Genomic DNA, 13,668 nt, shown 5'->3' with positions numbered 1-13,668 from the left:
TTTATGTAACTTGACTTCATCTGAAAAGCAAAACCGACACCAGCATCATTATTTCTTGGTCAAAAAGTGCTGAAAAATGATGCCGCTGTACCAGAGTGAAATACGACTTTAAAAAGGGCTGCTAGTTTATCAGAGATGATAAAGGGAACTAAAAGCACATCTATAAAAACATTCACACAAGTATTTTCAAACTGTAAATAGTTTTTATTTCTTTTTTTCTTTTGGACAAATTCTCTACATAAGACAAATGAGATGATGTATTTTTATGCAACTGTAAAATAAAAGTCTATATTCAAGTGTTCATTCCCTCCTGATGATCTCATGGCTGTAAAAATGACGCAGAATGACTTTTTAGTTTTTAATGGAAACAACTCATATATATATACTATACTATATATATATATGTATAGTGTGTATATATATATATATATATATATAGTGTATGAAAACTATCAATAAAAGAATCTGTATCATATCAGAAAATGTGTTTTTTCTCTTCTGATCAGAAACAGATTGCTATTGAACAATAGTACTTGGTGAATTCTGATTTATTATGATTTAGTTTTGTCCATTTTTTTAATTGTTCCGTCAAATTACAAACTTGTTCAGTCTGAAACAAACTACTTTCTCTTTTGTGCTGCAACAATTAGTTGATTAAATGATTCACAGAAAATGAATCGCCAACCATTGTGATGAATCGAATAATCAATTAAAACTATTTATAAAGAGAAAACATCAAATATTAGCTGTTAACGCTTTGTCAGCTGTTTGGATATGCTGGTTTTCTCTGTTATCGTTGTAAATGACATAAAGACGGACTACGATTGGTCAATAACTCAGTCGATTGACAGAAAATTAAATCAGCAAATTTTAAGCAAAAATGCCAAAAATTCACTGGTTTAACTTCTCAAATAAGAACATTTGCTGTTGTTTATATTATTCTATGATAGTAAAGTGAATATCTTTGAGCTTTGTTGGCTGGCACAACAAGACATTTGAATATGTAAATTTGCGTTTTGAGAGAGGTTAATCGATAGTAAAAAGAATCGTTAGTTGCAGCCTTAATTACTTTCATTATTGTTTGGTCTTTAAAATGTCAGTCAGTCCAAAACCAAAGATATTCAATTAAGTATCTCAAAAGCTGCAAATCGTCACAATGGAGAAGCTGGAAACAGATTAGGAAAATGACAGATGATTAATCAGTAATTAGAATTGTTTCAAATGAATCAAATAGTTGATCAACAGAAAATGAATCAATCAATCATTTCAGCTTTAGTTATTAATGTAAACCAATCTGGTATTTTTTTAAATAGTCTGAATGACACCAAACAACAACCTGGTTCTTGCAGTTGTGTGTCTTCACCACAGGGGGCAGCAGATAGGACCTCATAAACATCACGACCCAACTAACCAGCAACACTGACCGTCAATAACACATTAAAACATCAACAAAAACAAGGAAAGACAAACTGCTCTGAGTTTAGTTTTTTACTTAACATAATCAATACAGTGTTTTTACATCACAGCCACTGATCGATTAAAATTTTCTAACTCGCGGCAGCTACAAACATGATCGCCAGCTATCAGGAGACAGTTTGAAGGAGAAGTCTGGAGATGTTCTACATTTTCCTTGTTGTCAACAAATCTCGTGCAGATTCAAACCACTGTTGTCCAAAAACTATTAAAAACTGAAAATAGTCCCCAACAGATGCACTATTTCCTCCTGTTTGATCAAAACTACAGCCAGCAGCTGTTTGAGGGAATGACTGACTTTTAAACATGAAACTATACATTTGTGAGGAGTTTTTAAAGATTGACGTCTTCAGTAGGAACCAATGGGCTGAGAGCCACAGACAGGAAGTGAGACAGGACGGACTGACAGGTTGCTGGTTTGAGTCTCAACATGAGGTTTATTTAACATTAAGAAAAATATAGAATAACACTTTAAAGTCCTGGTGAGGCTCAGGGGGAAACTGTGATCAACGAGATCGTTCTGTGGACTCGACACACTTTGATTTGGGGATAAACGTCAGAGTTTTGTCTGTTCAATTGTGTTTAAAGCTGCAGAAGCTTCCAGAGGACTTGTCCAGTTTGTTACTGGTCACAACAAAATAAAGACGTGGTGATCTTTGGCGGATTGAAGACACTTCCTGCTGTTTTGAACATGTTTCCAGAATCTGGATGAAAAAATATTTTACTGCACAAATAAAATAGATTTTTAACCCGTTTTTGTACAAGATGAACCTACATTTAAAAAAATGTTATATATGCTATATTGATGTTGGTTTCCAAAATTTTATATTTTCATACAAAATAACTAGTTCATATTTAGCTTGTTTCATAGTTTGTCAAGATTGTGTTTTGGTTTTATATATTGTATTTTGTACCGAGACACTAAAACTCAGAATCACTAATAACAGCTAACAGCTGCAGCTCGAGAATCGGGTTAATGTTTTGTTTCGTCGTGCAGAAGACGGTTTGAAGAGTCTTCAGAACAGCAGGAAGTGTTTTAAAACATCTTTAAGATGTAAAGGTGGTAATACATGAGAGCATCACACTGATCGATGCTCAATAATTCACTAAACCATCAGCTTGAGTGAGTTATCAACTCATTCCCCCCCGACGTCCTCGTTTCGTTTTCACACTTTAAAGCAGATGAAGTTCGGCACTGATCTGTGGCTCCACATTATTCTTCATGATGACAGATGGGACGTAAGAAACCGACAGTTTCCTTTCAGTCCTTTTTCGGGGACTTTTCGTCAGATTTCTAAAACTTTTCAGAACTCAGAAACTGGCCTGAAACTAAAACTCAATTATAAAAAACATAATTCTGCCACAAAAAGCAACACACCAAAACCTGACCTGCAGTTCATCCGTCACAAGCTGCCGTCTTCAACTACTTATCGTCACTATTCAAATGTTTTGATCCAAAGTAACATTTTCCACTAAACGTCTTTGTGTTTTTGAAACTCGAAGTGAGAATCATGAGTTATTTAAATGTTGACTGGTGACCGTCAGGAAACAGAAGGAGAGCCGTCGTGAAAAAAGAAAAGTATACGTGTTTGAGAGGCGGCTCGACGTGATGCTGCAGGATGGGAGTCGGCTGACAGGTCAAAGGTCAGCGGGACAGGAGGGGCAGGTCACTGGAGTTCATGATGAGGCTGGAGTCCAGGTTCAGGCTCTCTGAGGAAACAGATCAAGGTTCTGGCTTCAACAGTTCAAACAGTGTGTTAGTGCAATTCAGGCGTTTGTGTTCAGAGCAAAACTAAAACGGAGTCCTGAGTTTGTCCTTCTTAAAAATAATTTCCACAAACAAACAGATCTGTGGGTCTAAAGTACAATAAATCATTCTTTTCCATCATACTTTCATACATTGAGCGGTATAATATTATTATAAAGAGTTCAGTCTGGACCTGCTCTACATGTAAAGTGTCATGAGATAACTTTAGTTGTGACTTGGTGCTATATAAATAAAGTGGTATTAAACATCATTCTGTGCATTAAAAAGGTCGTAAAAGTCTTAAATGTGACACCTTTCTTGTAAAGCTGACAAACACTTCCTGGTTCCTGCTTCTCAAATGTGGTGATTTGCTGCTTTTCTTTGTTTTAATTGAGTCAAGGGCTCAGAGAGATTACAAAAGGGCCTGTTTACTTTATTAATAATTATTAAATGGGTTTCTATAATAAATGTTTCAATAAGAAATATTATATGATAAATATTTCAATAAGAAATGTTTCTATAATGAATATTTATATATGAAATGTTTCTATATGAAATGTTTCTTTAATGAATATTTCTATATGAAATGTTTCTATATGAAATGTTTCTACAATGAATGTTTCTATATGAAGTGTTTCTATAATTAATGTTTCTATATGAAATGTTTCTATAATGAATGTTTCTATATGAAATGTTTCTATAATTATATTTCTATATGAAATGTTTCTATAATGAATATTTCCTTTATGAAATGTTTCTATATGAAATGTTTCTATATGAAATGTTTCTACAATGAATATTTCTATATGAATGTTTCTATATGAAATGTTTCTATAATGAATGTTTCTATATGAAATGTTTCTATACGAAATGTTTCTATAATTAATATTTCTATATGAAATGGTTCTATATGAATATTTCTTTATGAAATGTTTCTATAATGAATATTTCTTTATGAAATGTTTCTATACGAAATGTTTCTATAATTAATATTTCTATATGAAATGTTTCTATATGAAATGTTTCTATATGAAGTGTTTCTATAATGATATTTCTATATGAAATGTTTCTATAATGAATGTTTCTATACGAAATGTTTCTATACGAAATGTTTCTATAATGAATATTTCTTTATGAAATGTTTCTATACGAAATGTTTCTATAATTAATGTTTCTATAATGAATATTTCCTTTATGAAATGTTTCTATATGAAATGTTTCTATAATGAATGTTTCTATATGAAATGTTTCTATAATGATTATTTCTATATGAAATGTTTCTATATGAAATTTTTCTTTAATGAATATTTCTATATGAAATGTTTCTATATGAAATGTTTCTTTAATGAATATTTCTATATGAAATGTTTCTATATGAAATGTTTCTACAATGAATGTTTCTATATGAAGTGTTTCTATAATTAATGTTTCTATATGAAATGTTTCTATAATGAATGTTTCTATATGAAATGTTTCTATAATGATATTTCTATATGAAATGTTTCTATAATGAATATTTCCTTTATGAAATGTTTCTATATGAAATGTTTCTACAATGAATATTTCTATATGAATGTTTCTATATGAAATGTTTCTATAATGAATGTTTCTATATGAAATGTTTCTATACGAAATGTTTCTATACGAAATGTTTCTATAATTAATATTTCTATATGAAATGGTTCTATAATGAATATTTCTTTATGAAATGTTTCTATAATGAATATTTCTTTATGAAATGTTTCTATACGAAATGTTTCTATAATTAATATTTCTATATGAAATGTTTCTATATGAAATGTTTCTATATGAAGTGTTTCTATAATGATATTTCTATATGAAATTTTCTATAATGAATGTTTCTATACGAAATGTTTCTATACGAAATGTTTCTATAATGAATATTTCTTTATGAAATGTTTCTATACGAAATGTTTCTATAATTAATGTTTCTATATGAAATGTTTCTATAATGAATGTTTCTATATGAAGTGTTTCTATAATGAATATTTCTATATGAAATGTTTCTATAATGAATGTTTCTATATGAAGTGTTTCTATAATGAATATTTCTATATGAAATGTTTCTATAATGAATATTTCTATATGAAATGTTTCTATATGAAGTGTTTCTATATGAAGTGTTTCTATATGAAATGTTTCTATAATGAATGTTTCTATATGAATATTTCTATATGAAATGTTTCTATAATGAATATTTCTATATGAAATGTTTCTATATGAAATGTTTCTATAATGAATATTTCTATATGAAATGTTTCTATAATGAATGTTTCTATATGAAATGTTTCTATATGAAATGTTTCTATAATGAATATTTCTATATGAAATGTTTCTATAATGAATGTTTCTATATGAAGTGTTTCTATATGAAATGTTTCTATAATGAATGTTTCTATATGAAGTGTTTCTATAATGAATATTTATATATGAAATGTTTCTATAATGAATGTTTCTATATGAAATGTTTCTATAATGAATGTTTCTATATGAAGTGTTTCTATAATGAATATTTCTATACGAAATGTTTCTATATGAAATGTTTCTATAATGAATGTTTCTATATGAAGTGTTTCTATAATGAATGTTTCTATATGAAGTGTTTCTATAATGAATATTTCTATACGAAATGTTTCTATATGAAATGTTTCTATAATGAATGTTTCTATATGAAGTGTTTCTATAATGAATATTTCTATATGAAATGTTTCTATATGAAGTGTTTCTATATGAAATGTTTCTATATGAAATGTTTCTATATGAAGTGTTTCTATAATGAATATTTCTATATGAAATGTTTCTATAATGAATGTTTCTATATGAAGTGTTTCTATAATGAATGTTTCTATATGAAGTGTTTCTATATGAAATGTTTCTATAATGAATGTTTCTATATGAATATCTCTATATGAAATGTTTCTATAATGAATATTTCTATATGAAATGTTTCTATATGAAGTGTTTCTATATGAAATGTTTCTATAATGAATGTTTCTCTATGAAGTGTTTCTATAATTAATGTTTCTATATGAAATGTTTCCATATGAATGTTTCTATATGAAATGTTTCTATAATGAATATTTCTATATGAAATGTTTCTATAATGAATGTTTCTATATGAAGTGTTTCTATAATGAATGTTTCTATATGAAGTGTTTCTATATGAAATGTTTCTATAATGAATGTTTCTATATGAAGTGTTTCTATAATGAATGTTTCTATATGAAATGTTTCTATAATGAATGTTTCTATATGAATATTTCTATATGAAATGTTTCTATAATGAATATTTCTATATGAAATGTTTCTATTATGAATGTTTCTATATGAATATTTCTATATGAAATGTTTCTATAATGAATATTTCTATATGAAATGTTTCTATATGAAATGTTTCTATAATGAATATTTCTATATGAAATGTTTCTATAATTAATGTTTCTATATGAAGTGTTTCTATAATGAATATTTCTATACGAAATGTTTCTATATGAAATGTTTCTATAATGAATGTTTCTATATGAAGTGTTTCTATAATGAATGTTTCCATATGAAGTGTTTCTATAATGAATATTTCTATATGAAATGTTTCTATAATGAATATTTCTATATGAAATGTTTCTATATGAAGTGTTTCTATAATGAATATTTCTATATGAAATGTTTCTATAATGAATGTTTCTATATGAAATGTTTCTATAATGAATGTTTCTATATGAAGTGTTTCTATAATGAATATTTCTATATGAAATGTTTCTATAATGAATGTTTCTATAATGAATATTTCTATATGAAATGTTTCTATAATGAATGTTTCTATAATGAATGTTTCTATATGAAATGTTTCTATATGAAATGTTTCTATATGAAGTGTTTCTATAATGAATATTTCTATATGAAGTGTTTCTATAATTAATGTTTCTATATGAAATGTTTCTATAATGAATATTTCTATATGAAATGTTTCTATAATGAATGTTTCTATATGAAATGTTTCTATATGAAATGTTTCTATAATGAATATTTCTATATGAAATGTTTCTATAATGAATGTTTCTATATGAAGTGTTTCTATATGAAATGTTTCTATAATTAATGTTTCTATATGAAATGTTTCTATAATGAATGTTTCCATATGAAATGTTTCTATATGAAATGTTTCTATATGAAATGTTTCTATAATGAATATTTCTATATGAAATGTTTCTATATGAAGTGTTTCTATAATGAATATTTCTATATGAAGTGTTTCTATAATTAATATTTCGATATGAAATGTTTCTATAATGAATGTTTCTATATGAAATGTTTCTATAATGAATGTTTCAATATGAAATGTTTCTATATGAAATGTTTCTATAATGAATATTTCGATATGAAATGTTTCTATAATTAATATTTCTATATGAAATGTTTCTATAATTAATGTTTCTATATGACATGTTTCTATAATGAATGTCTCTATATGAAATGTTTCTATATGAAATGTTTCTATAATGAATATTTCTATATGAAATGTTTCTATAATGAATGTTTCCATATGAAATGTTTCTATATGAAATGTTTCTATATGAAGTGTTTCTATAATGAATATTTCTATATGAAATGTTTCTATATGAAGTGTTTCTATAATGAATGTTTCTATATGAAATGTTTCTATAATTAATATTTCGATATGAAATGTTTCTATAATGAATGTTTCTATATGAAGTGTTTCTATATGAAATGTTTCTATATGAAGTGTTTCTATAATGAATGTTTCTATATGAAGTGTTTCTATAATGAATGTTTCTATATGAAGTGTTTCTATAATGAATATTTCTATATGAAATGTTTCTATAATGAATGTTTCTATAATGAATATTTCTATATGAAATGTTTCTATAATGAATGTTTCTATATGAAATGTTTCTATTATGAATGTTTCTCTATGAAGTGTTTCTATATGAAATGTTTCTATAATGAATGTTTCTATATGAAATGTTTCTATATGAAATGTTTCTATAATGAATATATCTATATGAAATGTTTCTATATGAAATGTTTCTATATGAAATGCTTATATGAGGCATGAGTGAGCTGTACCTTGGTCAAAGTTGAGTTTCTTGTTGGAAGAGCCGTCGCCGAGTCCTTCGATGTCCACCAGGTCGCTGTTCACGTCCGAGTCGTTCAGAGCACTGAGCGTCACGTCTGCAGGGGGGAGGAGGGGGAGGGGAGAGGGAGGAGGGGTGTCACCGTCACGTCTGCATCTGATTGGACAGAAGTCACTTCCCGTTGTGTCTCACCTGCCGTCTTCTGTTTCTTGATGGGAGGGGCCAGAGAGGGGCTGCTCTGCATGCCGGTCGCCACGACAACCTGTGAGGTTGGCACGGCAATCATGGCGGGAGCCGGCGTCATAGTGACGGCGGTTTTCTTGACGGTCTTCTTCGGGGATTCAGAGGAAATAGGGACTCTGCTGTCCTCGTACAACTTCCTCTTCACCGTGCTCTTTATCTGAGCTCTGCAGAAGAAGACACATGCAGCCAATCAGCAGTCGACCCTGCAGTCAGCTGATCTAACAACAACTGGACTGAACACATTAAGTGCATCATGTCTCATTACTACTTTATACTACTGCTGTACTTCCACTTCACTTACTGGTAGTGTACACACATTCTACTTCCCTGGCTCCACTTACTGTTTACATCAGTATATAGATTTATTATTGTTTGTCATCACAGTATATTGTGTACATACATTTACTATATATGATATATTTACATTACAGTTTATACATTTATTCACCAGGCTACCACAGTGTTATATTTTATTCATTTCATTAGATTCTAACTAGATTTTGCTGGTTCGTCACATGACAATAAAGAACTTGAACGTTTCTCGAAGATTTTGACATTTTTCTGATTCATACCACTCTGTCTGTACGCTAAATATGAAGCAACAGCCAGCAGCTGGTTAGCTTAGCTTAGCATAGAGACTGGAAACAGAGGGAAACAGCTAGCCTGGCTCTGTCCAAAGGAAACAGCAGCTCTAAAGATCACTGATTATTAAAAAAGGTGTGTAATAAAAAACTAAAAAACTAAACCAATGACCATGAACAGCCCTGAAGTTTCAGTTTAAAATGATTCATTTCAAATTAAGTTGCAGGTAAATGTTACAAACTGAAACGGCAAATTCCTTGTAATGTATGTTACTTGGCAATAAACAGTTTCTGATTCTGATTCTAATAGATTAAGATAAGATTTTGAATGGGTTTTCTGTACAGACTAACATGTTGCCAAACCCTCCCTGCAAGCTTTACCTTTTTAAAAACCCATTAAGAATATCTTCATGACATCATGAATGATGAACTTACACAGTGCGCTCTTTGATCACAGTGCTGATGTTGTTGAGGTCGTCTCCGAATCGACGTACTGCCAAACGCAGCATCTCGATCTCCGTCTCCGTCCATTTGGCTCTGAGGGCGAAGACAGAGTCACTTTATACTTATATTGATAAATTAACTAATACATGCATTTGTGTTGATTTACAAGAGTCATATCTAGATATTGTTTTCATGTCAGTTATGTGAGCAGACTGTTGGCTCAGCCAGAGAAACACTCATGAGTATGAGTGTGTGTGTGTGTGTGTCTCACCCTGCAGGGCTGGAGTCTGACACCGGGTGCAGCTGCATGGTCAGCTCTCCCAACTTGGTGAAGGCAGCTCCTGCTGCTGAGAAAATCTCCCCCACCTGCAGTGAAGACGATCGTGTGTTGGTTTGGTTGAGAGCAACATTAAAGGTTAAAGTGATGGAAGTCAACAGACGGAGTGCAAAAGGAAACACGTGTTGTATATGTGATGTCAGCAGGAATCCTCAGATGCTGCATTGCTAATCATCATTTACTCAAGACTCTTTACAAATCATGAGGGTCTTCTACTAAAGTCTGCGCAAAACCAGATCCATCCAGCAGCACTTTTAACATAACTGAATATTGTAATTAGGGGGACTCACAACACTGCAAGTAATCAGTAAAGTTTGGATTTCTATTTTAATATTATATGTTTGGTACATTAAATATATGCCGAATCTACTGATGGATTCTAATAAATTTCTAAAAAAAGCTAAAGCACTTTTCATGAAGTCTATATCTGTGCCATAAACAAAGGCGTAAAACGAACAGATTTCTGAGTGGAGTTTTGTGTACAGCTCTGTGACCTGCTCTCTAAACAGATCCGGTTTAATGCACACTGCCCGTTCTCTTATGAGTGAGTCTCCTATAAACAGGTGAGAACTTACCTTTGCAGACGCTGACGTCATTTCGGTAACGGAGTTGAAGCTCTTTTTTTAAACTTGTTCTTCGATCAAAACAATAACACGTAAATACACAGCTAGCTGCTAGCTAAAGTTAGCTACTGTAACGTTAGCTAGCTCGCTGTCGTTAGCGGGCTTCCATAGAGACCTCGGCAAGATTTCTAAAAACGAAGCTTTGGAGGATCCGCGTCCGATTAGACACCGTGAATCAATCCGGAATAATTAATATTTTACATATTCAGAAGAAAAAATATAAATATCGTACAACAAAGGTAGACGGGATAAAGGGAATGTTGCGCGACTTTGGAAGTTGAACGCCATTGGCCAGTCTTACAGGAAAAGGCGGGGCGTGTCGCATTGGACGTTTTCACTGGTCGCTGCGCAGCGGGTCACGAGAGTTATCGAATTTCACCGAGTAAATCCGAGTGATGAGGATCAGCTGACCGTGAGGCTCCGTCGTCCTTCGATGGAACATTTCTCAGTTTAGTGAATCAAACGTTGAAGCAGCTTCTGACTGATCGATCGGCCCGATCACAACATGCCGTCGCTTCTGTTCTGCGGGCCGAAGATGGCCGCGTGCGGGATAGTGATCAGCATCTGGGGAGTCATCATGCTGGTAAGACATATGGATCTCTGGCAGCGGGAGCCGACTATTTCCTGGAATGATGGTTATTCGCTAGCGGACTGTTCGTGGAAACGTTGATGTTTCCGTTGAAGACAAATGTCGGATTTCTCCGTGAAGTGATTTTTATGATTCGTTGAAGTTCGTGAGATCCTCAAAAGGATCAAACACGGACCAGCTGTCACAAAGTAATCCATGAACACAAAGCCTTCTGCGGTAAATAGACGGAGCCCAAGGAGGCCAAGCTAATATACGTTAGTCAATACGACTAGCAATCAATACACCGTTAGTATGATCATTGAGTTTGTACTAAACATCGGTCCCTGTGTAATTAACGGAATGGAGGCGGCTAAAGTCTGGTTTTTCAGTCAAATGAATGGTCGCACCACTGAGGATGAGGAGGAACAGCTGATCAAAGTCTTTATCATGAACATGCATGAAACCGTGTCGTTCAATCAGACAGACGGAATATTATAATATTACAGACACGTTTCTCATATCTGCCTAGGTTCGTGTAGTTATTGATCAGCACATCAGGATTATTGATCAGCTGATGATCAAATATTAAAGTGTGCACCGTCGGTTCACTGATGATGAACAGGTTCGTTAAGAAGATCCTTTTTATCTCTTTAGCGTTTGAATTTAGGAACTCGAGAGGCAGAAAATTCCGCTTCAAAGAATCATGTGACTCTTCTTTCTGCCCTCGTGATGTTTCAGAGCAGGAAGTCCGTTTTTCCTTCAACAGAAATAAACCAGATCAACTAATGTTGAAGAGAGAAACACACCATGAAATACAACGACTCACGTTACATTATGGATTCATGTATTTCTTTTTAATATTCGTCGTCTACATTCAGTTTACTGTGAGAGATGTCAATAACATAAAAAGGGGAGTTTGTCTCTGTGAGTAAGAGAAAAGAAACATTTCTCAGATTTTCAACTCTGACACACAGTTTGAACATCTGATGTTTTATCCAAATAAGAAATCTGTCAACAGAAGACAGATTCATTGAACATGAAGACAATCGTTGGTTTCAGCTCTATTTTATACACTAAACGGTTCATTTCTGTCACTTTAACAGACGAACATTTAAAGACCTTTTCATTGGCAGATTGTTCACCAGAAGAGCTGAACATAAAGAAGCCACAACATGTGTTTAAGAGCTCATGAAACATATTTCTCTGTCGAGCGTTTATACGAGATCCTCAGTGATTACCAATAGAGGTCCAACAGGTTATTGATTCTTTTTTCCCCTTTGTGTTTCCCGCTTCGTGTCATTAGAAATGTTTTGATACTCGATACTTTACATTACATTGTACTGTAATAATCCAACACATCCTGTGTCCTCCGCTGTGTCCCCGGGCCTCATGTTGAGCCTCTCTGTTCTGACGTGCTGTTGTTTTCTTGCAGGCCATGTTGGGAATCTTCTTCAGCGCGAAGTCGGCCGTGTTGATCGAGGACGTCCCGTTCACTGAGGAGGACATTCGTAACGAGTGAGTCGTCATGAAACATGGACAGGAAGTCTGTTGGCTGTCAAATCTCAGAAAATTCTTCAGCTATTTTATTCATCAAATAAACATTTTAGTCACTTTTTTCAATCGAAAGACGCAGAAACATCCTTCAGCTTCTAAAACATGAAGATCTGATTTCTTTGTAACAACATCTCTGTAGTTAAACAAAGTGAACTCCCTGTTTTCAGACATTTTGTAGACAAAAGGATGGATCAGGAAAATAATCTGCAAACTAATGGATAATTAAATCGATGCTCAGCTACAGTCCTGACAACACTTAACTGTGTATTTCTTCGCCTGTAACAGACTTCTCTTCTCTCCTGCAGTAAAAATCCTCCTCAGAACATCTACGGTCTGTACAACCAGGTCGGCATCAACTGCTTCATCGCCGCCGCCGTCTACGTGGCGGTGGGCGCCGTGTCGCTCTGCCAGGTCCGGCTCAACAAGCGGCAGGAGTACATGGTCACATAAGGAGCCGCAGCCGTGGCCCGACCTCTGACCCCCCGAGGACCTGACACCAGCTGGAGCTCATTTTCTGTCCACAAAGTTTACGTTGGTGTCACACAACTTCCTTTTATAGTGGACCAATCAGCAGCTGGGAGGGGGGGGGGGGGGGGTGTCAGGCTGAGTTATTTATTTTAAGGTGAAAACCTTCAATGTGTTTGTTGTTGTTGTTGTTGTTGTTGTTGTTGTTGTTGGATGAAACATTACATCATTTCTTTCTTCATGAAAACGTTGATTCACTCTGGCTTCAGAAATAATTAGAAAGTGTTTTCTGTCAGTTGGTTTAAATCCCCCCCGACAGCATTTTATCATTCAAACATCGAGGTGTCGATTCCACAGAGCTGCTGACAGGAAGTCGACTTTCAGAAGAAATGAAAATGTCAAAGTAAAGTGTGTTCAGGCTGTTTGTCATCAATGCTACTGTGGGTCAAACTGTTTAATGTGAGTATTAAATTATGGTGGATAATCCTTTGCAATAAAGTGAGTGTGTTTAAAAACGAG

At 32.9% G+C, this 13,668-nt stretch overlaps 2 protein-coding genes across 3 annotated transcripts; one reads left to right on the top strand and one right to left on the bottom strand.

The window, feature by feature from the left end:
- Positions 1-1,473: 1,473 nt before the first annotated feature.
- Positions 1,474-10,749, bottom strand: bacc1 (BPTF associated chromatin complex component 1). Of its 2 annotated transcripts, XM_070917324.1 has the most exons (6): positions 10,515-10,749; positions 9,874-9,968; positions 9,594-9,695; positions 8,527-8,741; positions 8,327-8,431; positions 1,474-3,183 (listed from the first exon to the last, which is right to left on the bottom strand). In XM_070917324.1, the coding sequence occupies exons 1-6, from the start codon at positions 10,533-10,535 to the stop codon at positions 3,119-3,121; spliced, it is 603 nt and encodes a 200-aa protein (XP_070773425.1). In that variant the 5' UTR covers positions 10,536-10,749; the 3' UTR covers positions 1,474-3,118. The 2 variants fall into 2 exon arrangements, with proteins under 2 accessions (XP_070773425.1, XP_070773426.1); XM_070917325.1 differs by lacking the exon at positions 9,594-9,695.
- Positions 10,750-10,964: 215 nt separating this feature from the next.
- On the top strand, positions 10,965-13,274 carry rnasekb (ribonuclease, RNase K b). The gene is made up of 3 exons (XM_070917651.1): positions 10,965-11,145; positions 12,563-12,645; positions 12,990-13,274. The coding sequence occupies exons 1-3, from the start codon at positions 11,068-11,070 to the stop codon at positions 13,132-13,134; spliced, it is 306 nt and encodes a 101-aa protein (XP_070773752.1). The 5' UTR covers positions 10,965-11,067; the 3' UTR covers positions 13,135-13,274.
- The last annotated feature ends 394 nt before the right edge of the window (positions 13,275-13,668 follow it).

This window comes from Enoplosus armatus, chromosome 13 (genome assembly GCF_043641665.1).
Source record: "Enoplosus armatus isolate fEnoArm2 chromosome 13, fEnoArm2.hap1, whole genome shotgun sequence".
In the NCBI taxonomy this organism is placed as follows: Eukaryota; Metazoa; Chordata; class Actinopteri; order Centrarchiformes; family Enoplosidae; genus Enoplosus; species Enoplosus armatus.
The sequence above is the reverse complement of the archived record's forward strand: the minus strand, read 5'-3'. Positions and strand labels throughout refer to the sequence as shown.